Below are 27,500 nucleotides of genomic sequence, written 5' to 3' on the forward strand. Positions count from 1 at the left end.
TATTCAAATGAGTAATATGCCTGGGGGAAATGTTGCTTTTACTTAAATTAAGAAATCGATTTTAGTTGACATCATGTGAAGTAAACAAGCAATCCAATTAATATATTTTGAACTATAATCTAATATGAGAAACTGCTTACAACTCAAGGTCTGCTTCAGCTTGAAAGAAATTATATAATAGGAATAAAAAAAATACAGTGTAGTTAAGAGCTATTTTCTGGAACTGAATTACTCATACAGCATTTTAGCTTAATTTCACCATACTGTATTCATGGTTTAAGTAGAAAAGAGAACTTTATTTAGTGTAGCTCAGACTCCTGTTCAGTGTTCTCCGTTACTTTTGATCACTCACTATTTAAGATTAATTCTCTTATTTTAGTAGTGGCTTGTTGTCTGGAAGACTGCATGTGATAAACTTTACAATAAGACAGGATGTGGTGTACAATAAAACCAGAAGAGGAGATGGGGATTTTAGCTGACCACGCCACATTGATCGGAGGTTTGATGAGGCCACTTCTACAGTTGGAGAGATCTGCAGCCTTTAGAAAATCCAGTATTCTTCAGCACTAACCTGTGCTTGTAGATATAAGAGCTGCAACATAATTATTTGGACTCTCCATTTATTTAAAAAATCCATAGCTTAGATACATTTGGTATTTATGGTTTACAATTCATTTCCCCAATAAGGAGTGCATTGAATAAAGGCAACTGCATTTATCCAATTCTTGATACATAGCAGTTTGATAGTACATTACTTCTAAATCCAATTCATGTTTGTATGCTCTTGCACAAGTGAATGTATGTCTGCATATGTGTTTATGTGTGTGTTCTTCAGAGAGGGTAACATGACCTATAAAATAAACTGTGATGACAACTGCTGTGGTCATGCTTAGCTAAGTTATTGCCTGTAAGTACATAGCTGTAACTGACTCTTACCTTCTTCAAATTATATGCTTTGCTGTGCTGTGAACCATAAAGCTTCCAAATAATAAAATATGCTACAAATTTGGAAGAGGGTCTCTATTTTCATATGATGTCATAAGCACCAAACCAATATAACATTACCTGGAGTGATGAGAAAAGATAGCTTATCAACATTTAATCCACAAAACATATTTGATAAAAGACAGTCAGTGGTATAGCAAACCTAGTAGCAAAGTGTGGTTTGTGGGCAGATGATGGCTGTTGATCTGTAATCAGTGGTGCTTGTGGGCAAGACAGCTTTGAAAGTGATGTAATCAAACCATGTTCAAAACTTTTCAATCGCACTGAGGATAGAGTTAGGTTGTAGATAAAGGCTAAATGTTTACATAGCATGGAGATCCCTCCCTATATTAAGAATCATTTGGTGAAGATAGTGAAATTAGGGGTTGTTACAATATAGTCTTCACTATTTATTTTCTGTTTATGGTTTTAAAGTAGAAGTATGTTTATTGTACTCGATGTGTAGAGGTATACTGGTGTGTACTTTTTGGTATGCAGTAAATAATATATCAGTAGGTGGAGAAGGAGGAGGAGATGCAACTGTATCTTTTATAGCATTTAATATGTTACTGTGTAGTTTGGTGATTATTCTTGCTTTTGGGGAAGTGCACACACGTGCGCACAGACACACACACACACACACACACACACACACACACACACACACACACACACACACACACACACACACACACATGCATGCATAAAGAGTCACAAACATTCATAGCATTCAATGATATTTGTGTAGTTATTTTGTATATACTACCCAAAAGCAAACTATTGCAGATAGCCTGACATCTCTTTCTCCTTACTTTACCTCCCAAGCATCATTTCCACCTACTTCCAAGTAACCAATCATTCCTTCTCTTTGGGAGGCAAAACTAATCCACCCATCAATGGATATTCTGTTATGATAAAACCTCACGATCCTGATGTGAGCGTTGCTGAAGCCAGACCCATAGTCTCAAGCTGATAATACTTGCATTTATCCAATGCATATTTATTTTATTTTATTTATCCTTTGTTGATCAGGTTAGTCCCACTAGGTTAGTGATGCCTTTTCAGGGGAGAACTGAGATGATATTTATACTACTAGGAGAAATTTGCCATGACATTGGGGAACTTCCCCTACTCATAAAGAGAGTGCTTGTTCCACTCCCAGAGCAGTGGTGGCTGGGAGAACAGCACTCAAGGAGATCCAAGATGGCGGATAGCACAGAGGCAAATGCCAATGCAGTGCTTGATGCTCTACAGAATTCTGAGGAGCTGTTTCACCAGAATTTGTTTGTTTCATGGGAAGCAAACATTCAAAACAATGAAGAATATGTTATTACAACTCTCCAGTGGGGACGGTTGCTGGATGATATTTTGGGCGACTTGTTGTTTCAGAGCAAGCCAGAGAGTGGAAAAGATATTTCATGGCGTGAAATTATAGAGTGAGATCATAGACAAAATTCAAATAGTAGAATCAGAAGCTATTTTGAAGGAAGATTGCTAGACAAAGAAATCATATGCCGACACTGTTAAAGAAACTGCCGGGAAAGTGAACAAGATATGAACAGAGGAAATGAAATGTCAACAGTCAAAGGAAATTTATGGTGAGAATTAAGAACAAAGAAGAAAAATAAATGAACAGGTATGACATTTGGTATAAATGAATGGTCCCACTGGGAGTGAAGGCTTAGGAGATAAGAGCTTGTATTCTTATTTATAAAGAGACATTTTGTGACATTATTTTTGAGATTGGTTCTGCTCTAGAAAGTTTTTTTTTTGGGGGGGGGGGCTGTATGAGAAGAAAAAAGCTGTAATCCATGGAATTCTTATGTGGTTAAATCACCAAAAAAAAAAAAATGAACCACAAAGTGCCAAAGCAAAACCAAAACACAAAAGCAGGCACCTGGAAGGAACACGGACCAAAGATACCGTAAATACGTTTTATTCAGACACAGAGGCTTCACACACATAAACGATCCAATACCATACGTTTTCATCATGAAATTACTTCATCAGATAAAAACTATAAAAAAAATTACATCTTAAATAGCATAATCAATTACGTTCATCCTATCACAATGCATATAAAGTTCAAACATTTAAAATAAATAAAGCAATTAACTGTTTAAAGACACACTGACATAAAAATCACTGACCTGCTTTGCTAACATTAAACATGAATAAAACATTCATATAAAACTGTATTATCCAATGTAATATAAATATATTTATAAATATGTATAAAATATGTAAAAATTGATGCATAAGGAATGCAAAGTGCAAATTTATTTAACCAATATATATACTTAATGCAGATATTGTTAAGGGGAATAGAATTAGAGTTTTGCTGCTCTCAGTTTCAGTACTGGAGCAATGGAAATAGTGTCATTCATCCCTGGGAATTTGTTTGCCTCCAGTATCACCTGCCAAAAAAGTTCCCTATATTCAATGTATGTTATGTGGTTAAATCATTTCACAGAGAAACAAAAAAGAAAATATGTGGTCAATTTTTCAACTGAAGTTGAAAAATAGACCTTAAAGAGACATTTAAGCAAACTTTGTGAGGAAGTTATGGACATTAACAAAGTCTATGATAGCAGAGGATTATGGACTAAGGGATGGGACTGTCATATTGTACTGAAAATCGAGAAAGAAAAAAAATGTTAATTTCCTTAGTATGAGAAATGTAGAAGGTAACAGCGGTTTTGTAAAATATTGGGGACAGCCTAAAAACATGTTTTTTGTAGAAAAAGATCATCATTTGAGTAACTGTGATGAGAGGAAATGTTATATATGTGGGGAAATAGGGGATGATGCAAATACGTGTGAATTTAAATGTTATACATGTAATAAAATTGGGCATTTATGAATGGTTGTGATCTAGAGAAAGAAGATGTAGAAGAATAAAACAAAAGTGAGGACATATATGAGGAGAAGAAACAGTCCCAACAAAAGAAAAAAAGAATATTCATATCCCTATTATGATAAATGTAGAAAGTAACAGAGGTGCTGTAAAATATTGGAGGCAACCAAAAACATGTTTTTTTTTTTGTTTGTTTGCTTTTTTTGTGGAAAAGGTGATCAATTGATAAGTAACTGTGATAAGAGGAAAGTTATATTTGTCGGGAAATGGGTGATGATGCAAATAAGTGTGAATTGAAATGTTATAAATGCAACAAAATTGGGCATTTATGAATGGATTGTAATCTAGAGAAGGAGGATGAAGGAGAGAAAAAAAACAAAGGTGAGAATATATATATTGAGAAGAAACAGTCCCAATAAAAGATAAAGAAGAAATAAGAAATAAGATCAGGGTAAAAATATAAAAAAGTATAGAGATAAAAATGAAACATAAGATAATATAGAAGAAGATTATGACATAAGTGATAAGGAAGATATAAACTGGAAAATAAATGGTAAAGATAATTCTATTGGCAAAAGAGCAAGAGACAGAAAAATACATAAAATGGATAATGCAAAGATCATAAATAATTCAAATTATAAAACTTCTTGTAAGCTACAACATGGTCATAATGACAACTTTAGTGTACTTTCATTACATGTAAATAGTATCAAAATATAAATACAATAGGCATCCTAAATTGGTGTAGTAAGCTTGATGTTGACATAATAATATTGGAAGATGTAATTTTTGACACAAGCAGAGAGAGAGAGATTACAACCAAAGAAACTTTGGAGAGGAGATACAATAGGGAACCTAGGAAAAGAACCTAGGCATAGTTGTATTTTGTAGAAAGTAAGAGAAAAAAATGAATGCAATACTGATAATGATGGAAAGATTCATTATTGTAGATCTCAGATGGCATAAACAGGTATCTAGAATTATAGCATCATATACATATGTTGCAAGTAAAGAAAGGAAATTTTTATTTTCTAAAATTTTAGATTGTGTAGTAATTAATATGAATATAATAGTAATAAGAGATTTTAATTGTGATTTGAGAGGGGAAAAAAAGAAGAGAGGAAATGGTGTTAAAATTTTTGAAGTTATAAAATGTGGAAATTTAATGATTTGGAATAATAATTTGCAGATATATAGATGAGGTATATATAAGAGAAATAGAATATTGTATTATATCACAAGGTTTAAATATCGCTAAAGGACAGACATGTATAATGGGCTTTTCAGATCACTCAGCCATATTGATAGAAATACAAGAAAATAAGAAGTATATCAGATTGGGAAAATAGATAAAAAGAATGAATGAAAAATTATGGGATGAAAATGGTCAAAAAACGTATTTGTTTATAGAAATATCACATTTCCTTTAGTCTGTTATAAAAACTGGTCTGAGTGGTGGCTAGCTTTGAAATAAAAATATAAAAAAATGTTTTCTAGAATGGCAATCAGATGGAAGAAAAGTGGAAAACCAAATTATAAAACACTGTGTGTGGATGCTTTAAAGGATTTAGAAAGGAATGATAGAGAATATTATGTGTCAGTATGGAGAATGTATGAAAAGAATCAAGAGAAAATTTAAGAATTATTATTTAAGCAAAGATATTATTTAGGAGGTAAAAAAGAAGGGTTCCACTTCATATCATCGAATTACCATTTCATCGAATTGCAAATCATCGAGACCAAATCGTCGAAAACTCATTTCATCGAAAACTCATTTCATCGAATCTCAAATCATTGAAAACTATGAAGCAACTACAAATAACATCCCAGATACGTTGTACTATGTTTATGCAGGGGGGCAAGCCCCCCTGCACCCCCCCATGTGGGGGCTCCACACCCCCGTAATTAAATATACCAACTCCAAGGTCGCACTACAGTGGGGTTAGGAAATTACCTTTTTCCCCCACTGTAGTGCGACCTTGGAGTTAGCATATTTATTTCTGGGGGGGTGCAGGGGGGCTTGCCCCCCTGCATAAATGTAGTAAAAACATTGTGGAATGTTATTTGTAGTTGCTTCATCGTTTTCAATGATTTGAGATTCGATTAAATGAGTTTTCGATGAAATGAGTTTTCGATGATTTGGTCTCGATGATATGCAATTCGATGAAATGGTAATTCGATGATATGAAGTGGAACCAAAAGAAAAGGTATTGGCTTATTTGAGTAGCATAGTTAAACAGTATACTAGTATAATGAGAGAAATCAAAGGTAAGAAAGGAGAGGTATGAATATCTTAGGAACAAATAATGAATATTGTAATAAATTATGTAAAGAAAATTTTACAATTTAAAGAGATTGTACAAAAAAGAATGGCATGTTAGAAATTGACAGAACAAGAAAATAAGGAATTGGAAAACATGATTTCCTGATATGAATTAGATAAGGTTTTTAGACAGGTTAATTTATAGTCATTTTCAGGATCAGATGGAATAGGATACAAATTTTTATATATTGGCAGAAAAAAATAATTCTTAAGAGTTATTAACGAGTGGTTACATGAAGTTTTATATATAAAGATTTATGCAGTGGTATACTTAAATGTGTATCGAGAATGGAAGATAAGATACTCTGTTAGAGATATTGGTGCCTTCTGCGTGGAGTCTACATGTCCTCTCCGTGGTCGAGTGGCGTTCGAAAGACATGCGTAAAATGGACGTGCCTTCGTTGAAGGTTGGGCATCAAGCTGGCACCTGTAAAAAATCTACTGCCAATCATTAGCGGACCAGAGGTCTGCTGTGGCAACCCCTAACCGGGAAAAGCCAAAAGAAGAACAAAAAAGAACAATGTATAGCTTAAAGGGAAAAGAATGTAAGGAATTATTATTTATAGTAAGGGAAGTTGTGGATGATATTATGAATGAGACTAATGAGACCAAGATCGTGATAAGAGATTTAAATAAAACTTCTGATACAGTGCAACATAAACTTTTGTGGACAATTATGGAAGAGTATAACATTAGTAAGAAAACTAAGAATGTATGTTGTTGTAGTATGTTAGTTGCATTAGTTGTAAATGTATTGAGGTGCTACTTATATTACCAATGAAGGGGTAAAAATTCCACTCATGTTTAATTATGTGTTTGATATCATATTGATTACAAGATACAAAGTCTGGATGAAAAAAGTTATATGTTATATACATCAATGTTTAAATTTAAAAGGCATGACTTTAAATAAGGAAAAAGTAAAGGACTGGGTGATGTAGTAAAGATAGAGTTTCTTTCTTAGTGAAAAAAAATCTTTATATTAAGAATAGGATTTGTGGGTAAAAACATAATTGTGGAACAATGGAATATGATACTACATGAAATAAAGGAGATTTGTTGTTTTTGGAAAACATACAAGCTATCATTTAATAACATGGTTTATTTCATTAATTCGGTTATACTGGAAAAGTTTGCATATTTAGATATCATCTATATATTGCCAATAATCTATGAAAAGAAATACTACCAGTAATTTTTTTCTTTTATGTGGTGTTCAAGATTAAATCCAGTGAAAAGAAGAGTCTTATGCATGAACATGGAAGACAGAGGTTTAGGATTAATAAACCCAATTGTTTATGCTGCTTCCTTGAATTCATATATAGTTTTGTTTTAGATAAAAGGTAAAAAGGTCACACAGACAAATGATTCAGTAAAAACTGCAAGAAAACCCCAGCCAAGCTACAGTTTTCATTGTCTGTGAGACTGTTTTGTTTGGATGTTAGTTGGGACATTTGCAGGCACATTAATGTTTTATGGGCATCATCTGGGTTTAAAAGCCAAGTTTTTCTAAAGTATAGACAAGCAATCCACTTAAGCTGTGCTGATGAGGTCACTAAAAAGGCAGAAATATGCATGTCCACAGCTAGTGTGGTGTGGACTTATTGGCCTGAATATACCCATAAAGTCCTGGACATACAGAAGCCATGTAGCTGAAACACTTGATGTCCTCAAGGGGTCATTTGCATGTATCCCATAAACCTCCATTATAGGAGGTTTCTGATATCACACTGTGTGTTTGTGTGTATGTGTGTGTCAATATATATATATGTATATATAGATATATATATATATATATATATATATATATATATATATATATATATATATATATATATATGGTTCCACTTCATATCATCGAATTACCATTTCATCGAATTGCAAATCATCGAGACCAAATCATCGAAAACTCATTTCATCGAAAACTTATTTCATCGAATCTCAAATCATTGAAAACTATGAAGCAACTACAAATAACATCCCAGACACTTTGTACTATGTTTATGCAGGGGAGCAAGCCCCCCTGCACCTCCACACCCCCCGTAATTAAATATACCAACTCCAAGGCCGCACTACAGTGGGGTTAGGAAATTACCTTTTTCCCCCACAGTAGTGCGACCTTGGAGTTGGTATATTTATTTACGGGGGGTGTGGGGGGGGTGGAGCCCCCAACATGGGGGGTGCAGGGGGGCTTGCCCCCCTGCATAAACGTAGTAAAAACATTGTGGAATGTTATTTGTAGTTGCTTCATAGTTTTCAAAGATTTGAGATTCGATGAAATGAGTTTTCGATGAAATGAGTTTTCGACGATTTGGTCTCGATGATTTGCATTTCGATGAAATGGTAATTCGATGATATGAAGTAGAACCATATATATATATATATATATATATATATATATATATATATACACACACACACACACACACACATACAGAGACACATACACAAATATATGTATATATATATATATATATATATATATATATATATATATATGTATGTATATGCGTGCATATGTGTATGTGTGTATGTATGTGACTATATGGGTACATGGCACACTGCCAAAATTCAAACCCCCAAAGTATATTCCACTGGAAAAAATCTAACCAAAAAATGGAGTCACAGAAAATAAAGAAAATCATTAAAACAAGTGTTTTTGTAGGGGGGACAAAGTCCCCTGCACCCCCCCCCCGATAATTCATATAAACTAATTCTGACATCATTTAGTATTAGAGAAAGGGGAAATTTCTCCTTTTTGTAGTATTCATCAGTATCACAAAAACACCAGTCTTCCACTTATTACAGAATGCATTCAATAAGAATGATATTTGGCCATAGGGGGATTTTTGCATACATATATATATATATATGTGTGTGTGTGTGTGTGTGTGTGTGTGTGTGTGTATGTATTTCATGAAAATAAGGTTCTGAGCTTGTCTTTATCTTTCAGATGACTTAGTACATTCTTTTACTTAGTGTCATAACATTTTTTCTATAAAATTTGCTAGAAATTTTCAAGTTGTTTCAGAGATACGGTTGTATACTGATAGGTACAGCAAATAGACCTAAATAGTTGTTAGGCTGCTCTGTTTTTTTTTGTTTTTTTTTTTGTCATTCATTGCACAAGAAACTTATATGTGATATTTGGCTGGCTGGCAAACATGGTAGATATCAGAATGACATCTTTGCTGTACAGTTTTGACACTGGATGTAAAATTAATTATTAGAAAGTAACATTTTCTGTTGTTCTGAATATTACAAAAAATATTTTACTGCACATACTTACGATAACTTTATCTCCTTACCTTCAGAAATATTAGTTCATATAATGTGCTATATATAAGCTGAATGTTCTGGTAACTTTTCAAAACTTTTGCAAGAAAATCTGGAAGTAGTGTAAAGATATTGACATTTGTATGCATGATCAAAGTAATGTGAAATTATCCATTAAAAACTGGCAACTTTAACATTCACAAAACATTCAGATTAAAATAAAAGTGTAGGTATTGGTTCTCTTTAGAGTAACAAGTATAAAAGCTACAAACTCGTAAATATGGGGTGTTGTTGTGACCTTAGGCTTACACAAGGATATCCACTTCTGTAAAGAAATGAGATTTTCATTCTTTTAAATGCTGTGGCATAAAATGTCATTAAATCTTATTTCTTGATTTTATTGAGTTTTAGTATTTATGAATCCTTAACTGTACCCCTTTTGGGATGACCTTAACTCTTACTCTGTTAAATAAATCAGATATTTATTAGCAAACAGAACTGCGAGGCATTGCTTTTCCAGTAATTAAAGTGTGTTAGCTGGTGACTCTCTGTCCTGTAACATTTATTCTTCTCTTTGTCCATTATTGTTTATTGTACATTTTCATGCTCTGTTCCTGGTCAGTGCTGAAAATGTCTGTTGTGCTCATGCATTTATCCATTTATAAAATTACAACATATGATAATGCCTAAGGTTAGATTCCACTGCTAAGGATGCTTAAGATCTTTTCCTTGGCTTGAGGAGATTCGCTGTTACAATGTCTGACAAATAATCAAACAGAAAACTTGCTTCACAATACTCACTTTTATCAGTGGAAACATTTATCTTTTAATGAATAAGAGGCATAGCTCTCATCCTCTTATATCAGTAATCAGAGACATAATCAAGGACAGGAGCCTCAGATCAAGGGCAGTTTTTAAATATCAGTATTAGCCACCCAGAACGTTAACAGAATAAGAGAATATGTATTAATAAGCATTTTGTGAAACGTAAGTCTGTAACTGTAAACTCTGACATTATTTAGCTCCCACAGCTCACTTTGTTTTGTCACAGAAGGCACACATTTTATAAGACATCTCAAAATTTGGAGGCAAAAATCAGGAAGCATCTGTGAAAATCAGGGACAGTTTAGAGGAGTAGAAAGAACATAGTCCCAAGCTGACAGTATAAGTAAATATATAACTTAGTGCTAGAGTAAAAAAAAAGTAGATTAGTTTCCCAGCTGCAGTTGTATTAAAACAATAAGAATCAAACTGGACAATATATTGCCTAAATAGCATCCTGCATATTTGGGGAAATATTTGTGCTTTTCTCAAAATAAAGGATGTTCTTCGTGTTTCACTGTTGCAGTCATTACATTTGGGTTATCCTGCTGGCAGGTTGCCCTCAGTCAGCCTGAATTCCAAAGTCTTGGATCCTGCGTCGGTTGCTGTCGCCTCTTCCCTGATGTCAGGTCGTCAGGGGTATAAAAGATGCAGCCGACGCCATTTAACCAGTCTTTCTTGCCATGCGGTACCTGAAGCAGAAGCAGTTCACAAGTGCCAGTCAGCCGACACCTGAGATTTTTGTGTTCGAATTTCAGATCCAAAGTCTTCATTAAAAGCTAAGTACCCTGTTGGGGAAACTTTTTTCTTGCTCCAGACCGATGTCAGAAAAAGTTAATAATTGTATTTCTTGTGGGAAGCAAATACCTCATAAGGACTTTCATTCTTATTGTATTCCTTGCCTAAGCCCTGACCACGACGTTGCTAGTTGTCGGTTTTGTGCTAGATTTAACCAACACACTATTAAGCATTGGTACGATTTTGCATTTAGCTATTTTGCGCGAAGATTTAATTATATACTGTCATCGGATAGCCATCCGACTACCGGAGTTCACAAAAAACTGAAAGAAAAAGACAGGCAACCGAGATCCAAAACCGACGATGAAGCTTCTCCTAAGCAAGTCGCCGGTTCGCCGGTTCGCCGGTCCTCAGTGAGGCACTTTTGCAGCCCCTGACGCCCGCTACTTTAGAGTCGCAGGCCAAGCCGCTGGAAACTCAAGGTATTGGAGCCTCGGAGATAATTCCCTCAGATGGGTCCGGAGCCGCTGAGCAGACATCGGCTTCTGAGGGTGCATTCAGACCCAAACAATTATATATTAAACTGACTTCAAAGACAAAGACTAAAACACCTTTAAAGGCAAAGAAACAAGTTCACCAGCCACAAGGACAGGCCTCCATGCCCAAAAAAACAGATGCTCAAAATGGCCTAAGACTTAATTACCTTGATCAGGGATTTCCATCCCCCTCCTGATAAGAGGCCTAGGCAAGAGACAGACTATGAATGTTCAGATCAGGTTTCCATTTCTTCTGATTCCTCTTCTGATCAGGAATATTCTCTTCCCCCATGAGGATTCTGATGCTGAAGAGTCAATTCCTTCAGCTTCTCCTCCTGACCACTCTTTTGGGGAAACTTTACATACTATGAGGGTGCACTTCCACTGGGAGAGCCAAGATTTTTCAGAATCTAAGAAAAGACTCAGAGACTTCCTTTTACTACCTCAACACAGGTCTCTAGCTATTCCACCTGTGTTAGACATTGTAGATGCTGTGTTCTCGGAGTCTAGTCTGACCCCCAACTCTTTACCTCCAGCTCCTGTTAAGCCGGACAGATATTACAGGGTCCCTGACTCTCATAAATTCATTTTTAAAAACCCTGCTGCTGACCCAGAAACTATTTCACAGGGTCCAAAAGGGGTCAAGGCTTCTACTGCAAAAAACCCTAACCCCCTCTGACAGGGATTCTAGGGCTCTGGATAGATGGGGAAAAAGATTTACACATCTGCTACTTTGGCTATAAGGGTTTAAATTGCCAGTTTCATATGCTCAAATATCAGCAATATATCATGACACTGCTTAAACAGAAAATGATGGCAAATTCTGAATGTGCAGAAAACAAAGAAATGCAGGATTTATTACATGCAGCTGAACAAGTTGGAAAGCATACTTTGCAATGTGGGTTTGATTCTCTGTAGGCCTCCTGCTGGGCCACTGTTACAGGTTCTGTCATTAGGAGGCATGCTTGGTTAAAGGAACAAAATATGCCTGACCACGTTAAAGCAAAGTTATTAGATGCTCCTTAACAACATGATACCTTGTTTGGTGTTAAGGCAGAAGAGGTGTTAAAGAAAATGGAGGACAAAGCTAAATCTATGCAAACAGTTAAGGATTTCTTACAGGTACAGCCACCTAGATTTAGTAGACACTGGCCTACAAAGAATTGGTCCTTTCCAGTCTCAGACAGACCTCAAAGGGGCAGACCCAGATGCCCTAGAGGCAGATCACAGCCGCAGGGCTCCTACAGGTGTAAGCAGTGGAGTGCCTCTACCTCCAAAGATGGAGAAGACAAATCACAACCATACAGGAAACAGTCCCAATGACTTCCCCCTGCCTGCACCAAGCACTTATCTTCTGGCAGCACCCTTAGGGGGAAAACTAGCACTTTTTTCTCAAAATTGGCACATTATAACCCAAGACAAATGGGTTTTAGACATAGTGTCACAAGGCTACAAGTTTCATTTCCATACCCTTCCAAGAGCAAACGGTTGGCCAGACCTGCCAAAAAATCAATGGGCAGAGGCTCAAAAACAAGTTGCTACTCTCATGGACATGAGGGCAATTCAACAAGTGCCACAGCAAGAGCAGGGACAAGGATTTTACTCAAGACTGTTCTTGGTACCCAGAAAGGACAAGGCCTGGAGGCCAATACTGGACCTATCTATTCTAAACTTTTTCCTGGATATACGAAAATTCAAGATGTTGACATTACAGCAGCTTCTGCCCATGCTGGGCAGCAAGGCTTGGCTCGTGACTTTAGACCTAAAAGAGGCATACCTGCATGTCCCAATCAGACAGTCATGCAGAAGATACCGCAGATTCAAGGCTGGCTCAAAGCATTACCAATTCTCTGCACTGCCCTTTGGCTTATCTACTGCGCCCAGGGTCTTCACAAAGTGCCTGGCACCAGTAATTGCTTACTGCAGACAAAGAGGAATACAAATATATCCTTACTTGGACGACTGCCTCATACAAGCAGAGAACAAGGACATTCTACTACAGCATCTGACATTTGTGATAAGACTTTTAACATGCCTAGGGTACACAGTCAACAAAAAGAAATCAAAACTAGTACCTTCTCAAGAGATAATATTCCTGGGTGCAAGCTTAAATACAACTGCCCAGATGGCTTATCTCACTCCAGACAAACAAAGGCAACTGACTACCTATTTCAAGGAAATGGCAACAAAGGCCCAGTTATCTGTAAGAACAATTCTGCAGGCTTTGGGCATCATGGCATCCTGCATCTTACTAATTCCATATGCAAGACTGCATATGAGGAAAATTCAATGGTACCTAAAAAGTGTCTGGACACAACATTGCCACAGCCTGGAAACAATGATTACTCTAATTCCCTGCCTGCAACAGGAATTTTGATGGTGGGCAAAGGCTTGTCACCAAAACAAGGGACAGCCATTCTCACTACCCCCAGCCAGGCAGAGCCTAACGACTGATGCATCAGATTATGCCTGGGGGGCACACATGGCAGGAAGAGGCATTCAGGGCACCTGGTCCACAAACCAAAAGCATCTACATATCAATCAAAAAGAGATGCTAGCTGTTCAAACTGCCCTGACAGCCTTCAAGGACCTACTTCATCTGGGACAACTACTGATAAAGACAGACAACACCACGGTCATGTGGCACATAAACAAGCAGGGGGGAACTCATTCTTACCCCCTATGCAGACTAGCCATGGCTTTATGGGACACAGCATTGACTTACCAAGTTCATCTGCAGGCACAATTCCTGCCAGGAAAGGAAAATACTCTGGCAGACGAACTAAGCAGAAACCTCATGGATCCCCACAAGTGACACCTGGATCCACAAGTCTTCAGCATGATAACAAGGGAATGGGGACGCCCGGACATAGATCTATTTGCCTCCCCTCAAAACAATCAACTAAGAAGATTCTGCACAAGGACTTATCACAGACAAGCTTGGAAAGTGGACGCCTTATCTTTCAACTGGACAAACCTATCGGTATATGCCTTTCCTCCGCTGCCTCTCCTCCCCAAAGTACTCTTGAAGGTCAGGCAGGAGAGACCAAAAATGATTCTGATTGCCCCAGACTGGTCACACCAGTACTGGTATCCAGTCTTAAGGAACTTGTCCCTATGCCCAGCCTGGATCTTACTTCAACTACCTCATCTACTGTCCCATCAAAACAATCAGATTCTGCACAGCCAACTCACGACCCTAAACCTGGCAGCATGGCAGATAATGTAGCCATACAAACCACTCCTCTCAGTAAAGCTCTGATGGATGTCATTTTAGAAGCCAGAAGGCCTAGTACTAGAAAATCCTATGCTGGGAAATGGAAGAGATTTTGCGCTTGGAACAAAGCTCAAGGAACTGATACAGCTGTCCCAAATATTCCTCAGATTTTGCAATATTTAACTGAGATATTGGACAAAGGCCTATTTTTTTCATCAGTTAAAATCCATGCCTCTGCCATTTCGGCTCATTACAATACAGAGCCACCACTCTTTTCTCATCCTTTATTACGGCAGTACCGCAGAGGAGCCAAAAACTTAAGGCCTCCAAGGAGAACACCAACACCTGCATGGGACCTCAATTATGTCTTGGAAAAACTCACCTTACCTCCTTTTGAGCCAGCTGCTACTATGGACATAAAGTTCTTATCTTGGAAAACAGCTCTGCTCCTAGCAATAACTTCTGCAAGACGAGTGTCAGAGCTACAGGCTGTCATGGCTGTGGAACCCTTTATCATTTTCTATCCAGACAGGGTCTCTCTGAGAACAAACCCTACATTTATGCCTAAGGTGGTATCCAGTGTAGCCCTTAACCAAACAATTCATTTGCCAACTTTTTATCCAAATCCACAGAACAAGGGAGAGAAACTTCTGCATTCTTTGGACGTACACAGACAACTTAGATTCTACTTGGACAAAACTAAAGTTTTCAGAAAGACAGAGCAATTACTAGTGGCATATGCCACAGCATCACAAGGAAAGGCTATCTCCAAGCAGACTATTTCAAAGTGGATAGGTCACTGCATTAGTTTCTGCTACTCACAACATGGCAAACCAGTGCCTAAGGGCATTAGGCCACATTCAACCAGAGCTGCAGCCACTTCTGCAGCCTTTCTCAGGGGAGTACCAATCAAGGACATTTTGTAGGCTGCTACTTGGAGTTCAGTGCATACCTTTACAAAACATTACAATCTGCCTCTTTACTCTAAATCCAGGGCAGGCTTTGCCACTGCAGTTCTGCAGGGCCTCATAGCCGCTCCTAATGCTGTTTAGCTCCAGCCCCCCAACCATAGCTTTGGGACTCAACCCAAATGTAAAGACTGCAACAGTGAAACAAGAAGAACATAGTACAGTTGTGTACACTTATCATAAATGTAGATGTTCGAGTGTATTCACTGTTGCAGTCCAGGTTACCCACCCGCCATCCCCCTTATTTTGCTGGAACTTATCTTTACTTCTCTAATCTATACAACCTAGATGGTATATTTGCTTATAGAGGAAGGTAAAACTTATTCTGGTGCATGTATGCTTTATTTACCTAATTTTAGCCTACCCTTTTGGTGGCACCTAACATCTGGGGCAAGAAAAACTAAATAAAATGGCGTCGGCTGCATCTTTTATACTCCTGACGACCTGACATCAGGGAAGACGCGACAGCAACTGACGCAGGACCCAAGACTTTGGAATTCAGGCCGACTGAGGGCAACCTGCTAGCAGGATAACCCAAATGTAATGACTGCAACAGTGAATACACTCGAACATCTACATTTATGGTAAGTGTACACAACTGTACTTTCTGAAAGTCATGCCAGTTGAAGTCCCATTTATTAACAGGCAACTTATTTCTGAGAAACATAATTAAATGTTCCAAACTAATAGCTGCTCTATATAGAAATACAGCCTGCATCCATAATAGAGAGCATTTGGATAATATACTAGACATAGTGTACTGCATTACAGATCAGTCGTCATTATTCAGTGAACAAAATACAACCAAACACATTCATTATAAATCAGTGCCTAACTAAGATCTCAGTAACTTTTTGTCATAAAACACGGGGCAGTGTATAACACTAGGATTCTCATTCATGGTGTTCCTGCTTGGGAGGAGTCTCTGTCTTCCATGCATCAGGCAGAAAAACATTGCTAATCCCATAAGACACCACTACAACTGCAAATGGTGTGTGTGTAAACATTGCAAGTTATGGCAGATGCAAGCACAGATAAGGAAAGTAAGAGAGAGCAAACTGAAAGTGGCATAGAAAAGTCAACTCACTTATGAAGGATGAATGCTGTTTTAAGAAAGATAATCTGTCTTGAATCTGTTTCTGTTTTAGTCCACACAAACTTAATCCACACACCAGTAATGTATCATTGGATTATAATACAGAGACCATAGGATTCCCCTCTTTATGCCACTTAATAAAATATTATTTCGTACAGGCTGATGAACACAGAAAGTACACTGCTTCAGAAAAGAGAAGAGGATGGGGTGAAGTATGAAAGAAGTTGCCCAGGAAGTGACATGATTGAGTGGCTGATCCAAGAAGGGGAGTCCTCCACAAGGGAAGAAGCAGAACAGCTAGGACGTCGCCTTTTGGAGCATGGCATCCTTCAACATGGTATGAACTGTTTCTGCACTGTATTTTTTCACTTCAGTGAAAGTCTGCTAATTGTTGCTGGTAGTCCAATTCTGTTCCAAGAAAAAAATGTTGTACTGTAGTCTAAATTATTTCACTTGTTAGCTGGCATGTTCTTAGGAAGGAGCTGACTTTTTCTTGACTCACCTGACCTTTGACTCCGTAAATTACAGTGATGCAACTTGTTTGGCAGCTAGATGTAGGTGACCTTTCAAATATCAGACCCCTTGTTAAGAACAGAAGACAATGCCTCTGAGCTGCTACATTGTATATTTTTTGGGAGTATTAAAAAACAGCCACTATAAAGGATTGCCATGGTTTATTTTACAAAGTCTAAAGATCAGACTAGTGCTTCAGAAAATCTAGAATACTTTCACAAATATCACTTGTTCCAAAGCAGTTCACCGTGAAGCAACTGCTAGTCAGTAAACATATGTTAGTGCTCTGTTTTACTGATTGGAAAATTTCCACACGCATATCCTTTTTGCTGGGGCTTGGTCCCTCCACCTCCATTCTTAGTATAATGTACTCCAAGGCCACTGAACCTCAGGTGTAAGGAGAAATCATGCCACACAGTGACCATATGGAAAAAAGCTAAATTTGATCAGTTGACCAAAACCAGAAACTGACACAAATATTTTTGGCTACTTGTCCAACCCCCAAGAAGAACAAAATACCCCCAAGAAGAACAAAAATAAATAAGTAAGCAAGTAAATAATAAATAAATAGCATCCAGCTGCTTCCTGAAATGTTTTACATGCCACAAACGTTCATCAGTATTCTTAGGGAGGTTTAAGAAAGCTCGGTAGGAAATGTGTAAGTGGATCAAGCTGAGCTCTGAGCATTCCAAGCCGAACACTTGTATTAAACATACTTGTTGTCTGAGAGCTCCACAGAAAGTTATTTCCTGCAGGGGCTGTGCTATCCACAGCCCTACTAGTATATATAATCTATGGCAAAACCACATGATATTCGAGAAAACAATTAATGCAGTCAATACCCTTGGAAGCAAAGGCAGTGTTCTAAACTATTGAAGAAATGCACTCATAGCCATTTATTTTGTTTTATTTTACATTTGTACATGCTAGTAAAGTGATCACAACTTACCATTTACAGGTACTGCCCAGGCGAAATAATTCAGAAAGAAAAGTTGTACATATCACTTGTTGGCCACAATGATATCTTGGTCTAATAGAAAATAACAATATATAACAAAAAATTACACACTCGCAATTAATTGAAACAGCAATGATTATGAGAGAAATGCACAGTTTACAGTTTTATACAATTATATTTCAGGTTTACATCATGATGGAAATGTAGTGATGTAATGAGAGTTAGGACAGGGGAAGGTGGGGTTTGGCATGAGCCCCTAGTGTAGGTTGCAATACCTATACTATTTTGTCAGCGTTACTCAACACAACCAAATCATCTAGAGCCAATATTTCTTACACTGTGCAGTGACAGCAGTTTGTTATTCTTGTTCTCCTATCTAGAGGGTACTGCACACCACAGTTGATGTCCAAAGCACTTGGTCAGTATAACTCTTCCCCTTATAGGGCATCATCTAGAGTCTGTGCTGCTGCTCGCAACCCTGTTCTTGAGTGAGTTTGAGGTAGAAATACTCATCATGTCTTTGGAAGGTGGGAGAAACCTCAGAGAGGCACAAAGAGAACATGTAAGCTCCTAACAGGCACTGACAAAAGGTCAGGATCAAACCATGTACCTTGCAAATGGAAGGTACAGACCTTAACCATTATGCTATCTGGTCTGTTTTAGAAGTTAACTTTTTAACACTCTGAAATTGGATCTCATTCATGGATGTTCAAATTTAATCTTGGTGCCATTCCAGTAATCAATAAAACACTTTTAAAATTTGACCTTAGGAAAAAAAAGCATATTCTTATTCAAGATATCTGCTACATGAGGGAGAATCTTGGGGGAGAAACTTGCTACAAACTTTCTAGCCTGTATATTTACACTGTCTTTTGGATTTGATTGTTGGGCTTCATTATGAAGACGTTCGGAGCACATTTGAGAGTTACGTTTTAATTTTTTGATTTAACTGAAGAAGAACTTGTAACTGACTTGCAATTATGTTGCTTGTCTTAATTTGCATGATGCTTTACTGGTATTTACTGGACTAAGGCAGCCACGGCAGAGCTAGTCAGGTGGTTCATGTTCTGCATGATGACCTATCTGAAGACGTGGCCCATTTATGTAGCAGAATGGAAAGCTGGTTTATGGAGTCTGTATACTACAGATGTCCTTGCATGACCACCCATCATATCCAGCACCATTCTTGTATGTGGTTCGCTTCCATTTCTGGTGGGAAAGCTCAGTGCCTTCACCCCCTTATCTCCATTCAGTGTTGAGTGCATTGCAGGACACTGTGGAAGTGGATATGGTGTTCATGCCAAAACCACCTGTAGCTTATCCCACCATTCAGATCGATGGAGCTCTCCATCTTTTATGCATGCTGTTGATCATGCCTCTGACATTCCCCAGAGAGAGTGCCCCCATGGACAGAGTCATACATGATCAGTGTACATATTTCCTGTAGGTGCCCTAGACTTGTCTCTCAAACACGAACATAGTGTTTCCTCTCCTGCTGGAACTCTGCATATGTATGGCCACATACACCTGTCAGCACCACCCACCTCTGCCCATTGAAACAGCACTGCATACACCATCCTCGTCCTGACCAGTCTTCCTGGCTACCCATACACACCCATTCAAGACACCCCCACACAAACCCACAGGATTAATCTGCATCCCCACCCCCCACCCTCCAGCAAAAACACACACACACACACACACACACACACACAAACACACACACACACACACACACACACACACACACACACACACACACACACACACACACACACACACACACACACACCCAAACACACTGCCCATTCTTAGCAGCTGTCATTGTGGTCCTCCCCACCTGTGCATTTGATGACAGCTGCACCCTGCCCTTAGTACTGTGCTAAATGTGATATTGTCTCAGTTCAAAATCCTCTCACAACATAATCTCTTACCTCTTCTTCCCCATTTGAATTTGTCTGTATGGTACACATGTAAGGAAAACAGTAATTGATAGTCAGATGGTTCAAGATGGTACTATTAACTGTGATGTTTATTAATTCCATTATGTTAAACTACAAGATTTCCTCATCTAACAAGATGTTGATATGGCCTCACATCTCCCTGTGCAGAATGTGGCAAAAAAATGTATTATCATACCTTTTGGTAAGAGCAATGTTCCTGCTAACTACCACATTAATAGCAACACCCTAAGTACGCACTCATTGGTGAGAGACCTGAGCACATAGGTTGACAGCAACCTTACCTTTGATCACCATGTCTCCACAATGGTAAGAAGGGCATTCTATATTGCTCATCTCATAAGTAAGAGCATTGTCTCCAGGAAAAAAAAAAGAAGTTATAACCTCCCTGTACTCTTCCCTCATCAGGACAATAATTGAGTACAATGCCCCTTTTGGTATGTGCCTTTCCAAGCACCTGCAGCAATTGGAGAGACCACAAAGGCTTTTCAGAAGGAAAATTCAAGGTCTTCAGCATTTCTCCTTTGTAGATCATCTGAAATCACTGTCACTTTTTCTGTTTCATACAGACTATCCAGGGGTGATATTTGCCTTGCATATTAGGCAATGTCTGACCCTGCTTTACTGGAAATGCTGCATATCTGCAAGTCAAAAGGTACAAAAGTTAGTCGCTTTAAAGACCTTAACCTGGTGTGTGACATTAACAGAACCTGCTGGAGGGACAGATTTGTCTCCTAGAGGTTACATTACCTTTAGAACAGACTCCCACTTGATGTCAAACAGAGCACCATATTGGCCCTCTTCAAACGCAATCTGGACAGTTGGATAGGTGATCATAAATTCAGCCTGGGGGTTCCATCTGTGTCCCTCTTAGACAGGGGCAGTAGATGCTGATCGGGGAAACAAAGGTAGAACTTGGCTAAGCTTGTAAGGGCCGTAGGGCCATTAGCCTAGTAACTTCCTATGATCCTAAATGGGTAGACTGCGTCTGATGCACAATGAGGCCAACCTATACATTGTTTAGTATAGCTTGGTTGTATTACTACATGCATCATTGTTAGTGTTGTATGTTTTAATTAATTTGGTCAATAGTTGTGAACCTGATGTTGTCTCTTAGCTAGTGCCATGACGTAGAGCACCTTTTACCACCTCACATGGTCATCCCCTACAGCCAGCATCTCTACAGGATGTTCTTCGTGTTTCACTATTGCAGTCATCACCTGCGAGTTATCCCTGCTGTGGTAGACGCTGGCCCGAATACCAGAGTCAAGGTTTTTGTGTGCCAGATGCTGTCACCTGTAGTCTGACGTCAGGTCATCAGTACTATAAAGCAAGGCAGATGACGTCATTACACCAGTCTTTCTTGCCGTGGAGCCTATAGCAGAAGCAATTCACACGAGTGCTGGTCGAGTGCTATCAGAAGTCGAATTTCAACAGAAAACGTCTAAAACTAAGTACCCCATTGGGGACCCTTTTTTCTGGGTACCTGCCAAATCTTTGAATGCTCAAAATTTCGAACGTTACATGGTCGAAACCAAACATTTGAAATTTTGAGTGTTCGAAGATAAACTTTCAATGGTGCCGTACGGTACAGATAGGGAGAATTTCTAGGGAGAATTTTCCTTTTCTGCACTGAAGTGCGGTCTTGGAGTTGGTATATTTAAGTGGGGGGGGGGGGTGTTAAAGTGTTTTTTTCTTTTTTTTACTTTTTTTTTATTTGATGTTCGAACATCCAAATATCGAACATTTGGTCTCGACCATGTAATGTTCGACATTTTGGATGTTCGAACATTTAACATAGACCCTTTTTTCTTGCTTTAACCGATGTTCAAAAAAGTTAACAATTGTCTCGCCTGTGGAAAGCAGATATCACACCGAGACTTTCATTCTTACTCCATCACTTGTTTAGGCCCAGTCCATGATGTCCCTCATTGCCGGTTCTGTGCCCTCTTTAATGTGAGAACCATTCGCCATAGAGCTCTTTTTGTAGACAATTATTTTCATATTCTGTCTTCGAATTCCGATATGGCATAAGTCAGCCAACAATACACCAACATTCTGAAAAAAATGTAAAGATACAGACAGGCCACACAAGGCTAAGCCTTCCGACAACACTACCGCTAAGCAAGTCGTCTGTTCTCCGGAATTCAGTGAGGCACTTTCGCAGCCCCTGATGTCCGACTCACTTTCTATGCAAGCCTCTGCCAAGCCCCTTTCGGAGTCCAGTATGCAGCAGAAATCTACTTCATCTTCCGAGCCTTTGGCTGTCTCTGCCTCAGTTGGGTCCGGAGCCATGATACAGGCAACGGCTTTCGAGGAGGACGTTCGCACTACCGATTCTAGACAAAAAACTATGTCTTCTCTTCCAACTACCATTTCTCAGAGATCAATGGATTCTCTCAGGCCTCGAAGCCAGGCCACTCTTAGAAAAACAGTTTTTAGCCACCGTCTTGCTACTGCTTCCCCACCCCAAGCTCAAATGCTTAAAATTGCAGAGGATCTCATCTCCCTTATCCGAGGTACTCAGGCCCCCACTCCAAAAAGGAAAAGGCTTCCTTCTCCAGAAATTATGTCAGACCAAGAGTCTGAGGAATCTGATTATTCTGCCTTTGAAGAGGAACAACAGCCCTTAACTGTTTATGAGAATTCAGATGCAGAGGAATCCATCCCCTCTGCCTCCCCTCCAGAGGACCTGTCCTTCAAGGAAACCCTTCAGTCCCTCAGGGAACATTTTCAGTGGGAATCTCAGGACTACCCACAGTCAAAGAAATGACTTAGAGTGTTTCTGGACCTGCCCCAGCACAGACCACTGGGCATCCCACGTATTCTAGAAGTGATGGATGATGTTTTCCTTGAATCCAGTTTAGCCCCTGATGCCCTGCCTCCTGCTCCAGCCAAACCTGACGGGTACTACAGAGTACTGGATTCTCACAAATACCTGTACAGGAACCCTGCTGCAGACCCTGAGGTCATTACACATGGACCTAAAGGAGCTAAGACCAGTTCTGCCAAGAATCCTCTTCCTTCTGACAAAGACTCCAGAGCTCTGGACAGATAGGGTAAAAAAGTATACACCTCTGCAACCTTAGCAATCAGAGCACTCAAGTGTCAGTTCCATATGTTAAAATATCAACAAAACACTTTGGAACAATTAAAACAGAAGATTGTTACCTCTCCTGATGGTGCCAACTCAAAGGAGCTGGCAGAATTACTACACTCCGCTTGTCAAGTGGCCAATCAGTCATTACAGTGTGGATATGATGTCCTAGAAGCCTCTAGCAGGGCAGCAGTGACAGGATCTGTCATTAGGAGACATGCATGGCTGAAGGAACAACCTCTCCCTGATCATGTCAAGTCTAAATTAATTGATGCACCCCTAGATAAGGAGCGCCTGTTTGTGGAAAAAGCAGAAGAGGTGCTTAAAAAGATGGAAGACATAGCAAAATCTATGCAAACAGTAAACGATTTCTTTCAAGTTCAACCACCCAGATTCAGCAGGAACTTCCTCTCTAAGCACTGGGCCTTCCCTGCACCCAGCAGACAGGGCCAAAGTAAGCCCCGCAGGGACAGGACATCCAGGCCCCTATCCCAGGGCCAGCAAAGTAGCAAACAGTGGACCACTTCCGCCTCTAAGGCAGGGAGTTCTAAGACAAGCTTCTATGGTAAGCACTCACAATGACTCTCCCTCCCCCCTCTGCCCTCATTTCACTCATCTAAAACTAGGAGGAAGGCTCACCATCTTCAAAGACAATTGTGTCTCCATAACCAAGGACCAATGGGTATTAAAAATCATTTCTCAAGGATACAGATTCGCCTTCAGCAAACTCCCTATTCCAAGAGGGTACCCAGACCTCCCCCCAAACCTGTGGGCAGAGACATTAAAACAAGTAAAAACACTAACATTCCAGAGGCAGTAGAACCTGTCCCTCCGGATCAAACAGGAAAAGGTTTTTACTCCAGACTATTCCTTGTTCCCAGGAAGGAGGGCACTTGGCACCCCATCCTGGATCTATCCAAACTGAACACCTCCGTGGTGGTCCCCAGATTCAAAATGCTAACCTTGCAGCAGCTTCAGCCTATGCTCACAAAAAATGCCTGGCTTGTGACACTAGACCTAAAAGATGCCTACCTCCACATCCCCATCAGGGAATCATGCAGAACATTCCTGCACTTCAGAGCAGGCATTCAGCACTTTCAGTTCTCTGCACTGCCCTTTGGCTTATCTTCTGCTCCCAGAGTGTTCACCAAATGCTTGGCCCCAGCTGCAGCATTCTGCGGACAGAGAAATATACAGATTTACCCCTACCTGGACGACTGCCTCATTCAGGCGAACAGCAAAGAAAAGGTGCTCCAGGATCTTTTCTTTGTAAAAATACTCCTCTAAATTCACTAGGGTTCACCATCAACAAGAAAAAATCAAAGCAAAACCCCACCAGGAAGATTGTTTTCCTGGGAGCTGTGCTAGACACAGCAACCCTAATGGCCTTCCTATCCCCAGTAAAGCAGAGCTTCCTGCCTCTCTGCTTCACCCAGCTGGCTTCCAGAAGTCATTCCACTGCGAGGAATTTCCTGCAAACCCTGGGATACATGGCATCTTGCATCATTCTCATCCCTCTCGCCAGGCTGCACATGAGAAAACTTCAGTGGTACTTAAAGAACCTTTGGTGTCAACACTCTCAATCCCTAGAGACCACTTTTTCACTAATGCCTTGCATAAGGGACGAATTTCTCTGGTGGGCAGAGGCCTGTGTCATAAACAAGGGTCTTCCCTTCATCCTCCGCCCTTCCAGACAGACCATCACCACCGACATCTCAGACATAGCTTGGGCACTCACCTAGCAGGCAGGTGTACCCAAGGCCTTTGGAATGCCCAGAAACTTCACTTGCACATCAACCAGAAAGAAATGAAGGCAGTGAAAAATGCTCTGACTTATTTCCAACCCCATCTCATGCCAGGGGTCCTCCTTATAAAAACAGACAACACCAAAGTAATGTGGTACATCAACAAGCAGGGGGGCACCCAATCTTACCCCCTGTGCAGATTAGCCATGAGTCTCTGGCTTACACCCAACTCCATGGGGCTTCACCTAATTGCCCAATACTTACCAGGGATCAAAAGCACACTGGCAGACCACCTAAGCAGAAACTTACTGGACCCCCATGAATGTCAGCTCCACAGAGAAGTCTTTCTGAAAATCACCCAGGAATGGGGGATCGCAGAGGTGTTCCTCTTTGCCTCGCACCTCAACCACCAGCTGCACAAGTTTTGTACTAGGGAGTATCACCTCCTAGCATGGAAGGTGGATGCCTTGACCTTCCCCTGGAGCTTCTTCTTTGTGTACGCATACCCTCCTCTGCCCCTTATTCCCAAGGTTTTGATCAGAGTAAGAGAGGAGAGACCAAAGGCCATCCTCATCACTCCAGATTGGCCCAGACAGCATTGGTACCCCTTACTAAGCAGTCTGACCTTACAGCCCCCGAAGCTGCTTCCCCTAAGGTCAGACCTCTTGACCCAGGAGAGGGGGAAGGTACTGCACCCAGACCTACAGACTGTCATACTTTCAGCATGGCTTATGCACTAAAAACTAACAAGAAAGCACTGTTAAGCAAACAGGTCCTGGACATCATCACAGAGGCCAGAATGCCCAGCACAAGAAAATCTTATTCCGGAGAATGGAAAAAAATGTAAAATATTCTGCTCCTGGAAACAATCAAAAGGGAGCAGTACCTCCCAACCTTCCATCCCTCTCATCCTGGATTACCTAGAAGAGTTGCTCAATAGTGGCCTCTTTTCTCCTCTATTAAAATCCATGCCTCTGCCATCTCTGCCCATTATGATTCAGACCCACCCCTCTTCTCTCATCCTTTGATTAATCAATTCTTCAGAGGGGATTCTAATATCAGGCCTCCCAGAAGGCCTCCAATGCCACCCTGGGACCTGAATTATGTGTTAGAGAAACTAACTTTACCTTCTTTCGAACCTGCCGCTTCAACAGAATTGAAATACCTCTCCTGGAAGACTGCCTTCCTACTAGCTATCACCTCAGCCAGAAGGGTTTCGGATCTTCAAGCCCTCATGGCTGTCGAGCCCTTCATAATTTTCCATGCAGAGTCTCCCTGAGGACTAATCCCTCCTTTATGCCCAAGGTGGTATCTGATGTGACCCTTAACCAGGCCATACACCTTCCCACCTTCTTTCCCAACCCTCAAAACAAGGGGGAAAGAATTCTACATTCACTAGACGTGCACAGACAACTCAGATACTATCTGGACCGCACTAAGCCATTTAGAAAAACTGACCAGCATCTTGTAAGCCTTGCCCCAGGGGCAGAGGGGAAGCCCATTTTCAAATAAACCATCTCCAAATGGATTTCATACTCTATCCATTTTTGCTACAGACTACATAAGAAACCCATCCCTAAGTCGATCCGTACCCACTCCACTAGGGCAACCTACACTTCCACTGCCTATCTCAGAGGAATACCTACCAGGGACATCTTGGAAGCGGCCAGCTGGACCTCTGTCCATACCTTTACAAAGCATTACCACCTACCTCCTTTTTCTACGTCTAGGGCAGGATTTGCCTCTGTAATTCTGCAGGGCCTCCTGACCAATACCTAGGACTCTACCTATCCTTCCACCCTTTACCTCAGCTTTGGGAATCCTCCCACAGGTGATGACTGCAACAGTGAAACACGAAGAACATAGTACAGCTGTGCACACTTACCATAAATGTAGATGTTCAAGTGTATACACTGTTGCAGTCTTGGTTTCCCTCCCTCCATCCCCCATTTAACATCTTCCCCTGGGGGACACATGCTTCCCAAGTTGGCTCTTAGCCACCAGGACCACTTCTCTCTTTTCCCTTGTGCTTCTAATGGGTTAGGGCAAGAAAAACTGATGTAATGATGTCAGCTGCCTTGCTTTATAGTACTGATGACCTGATGCCAGACTACAGGCGACAGCAGCTGGCGCACAAAAACATTGACTCTGGTATTCGGGCCAGCCGAAGGTTACCACAGCAGGGATAACCCACAGGTGATGACTGCAACAGTGAATACACTCGAACATCTACATTTATGGTAAATGTACACAACTGTACTTTCCCCATCAGGCACCTGGTCCTCTACTGATTCTGGGACTTCCTCTTCCCAGATGTCTCTACCCTGCTGTTCCCATGTGCATGCCAGCATATTGTGTAATACAGCACATACTGCAAATATTGTTCTGCATATTTCAGAGTCATTCTGT

The 27,500-nt window shown here is 40.0% G+C and overlaps 1 protein-coding gene across 1 annotated transcript in view; it reads left to right on the forward strand.

The window, feature by feature from the left end:
- The window catches only part of DEPTOR (DEP domain containing MTOR interacting protein), a 1,242,917-nt gene that overhangs the window by 766,634 nt on the left and 448,783 nt on the right, over positions 1-27,500 (forward strand). The window contains exon 5 of the mRNA XM_044066914.1: positions 16,976-17,154. Coding sequence (XP_043922849.1) covers positions 16,976-17,154 — 179 coding nt within the window. The remainder of the gene's footprint in view (positions 1-16,975; positions 17,155-27,500) is intronic.

Source organism: Protopterus annectens, chromosome 3.part1 (assembly GCF_019279795.1).
Source record: "Protopterus annectens isolate FY-2018-M chromosome 3.part1, PAN1.0, whole genome shotgun sequence".
Classification (NCBI taxonomy): domain Eukaryota; kingdom Metazoa; phylum Chordata; order Ceratodontiformes; family Protopteridae; genus Protopterus; species Protopterus annectens.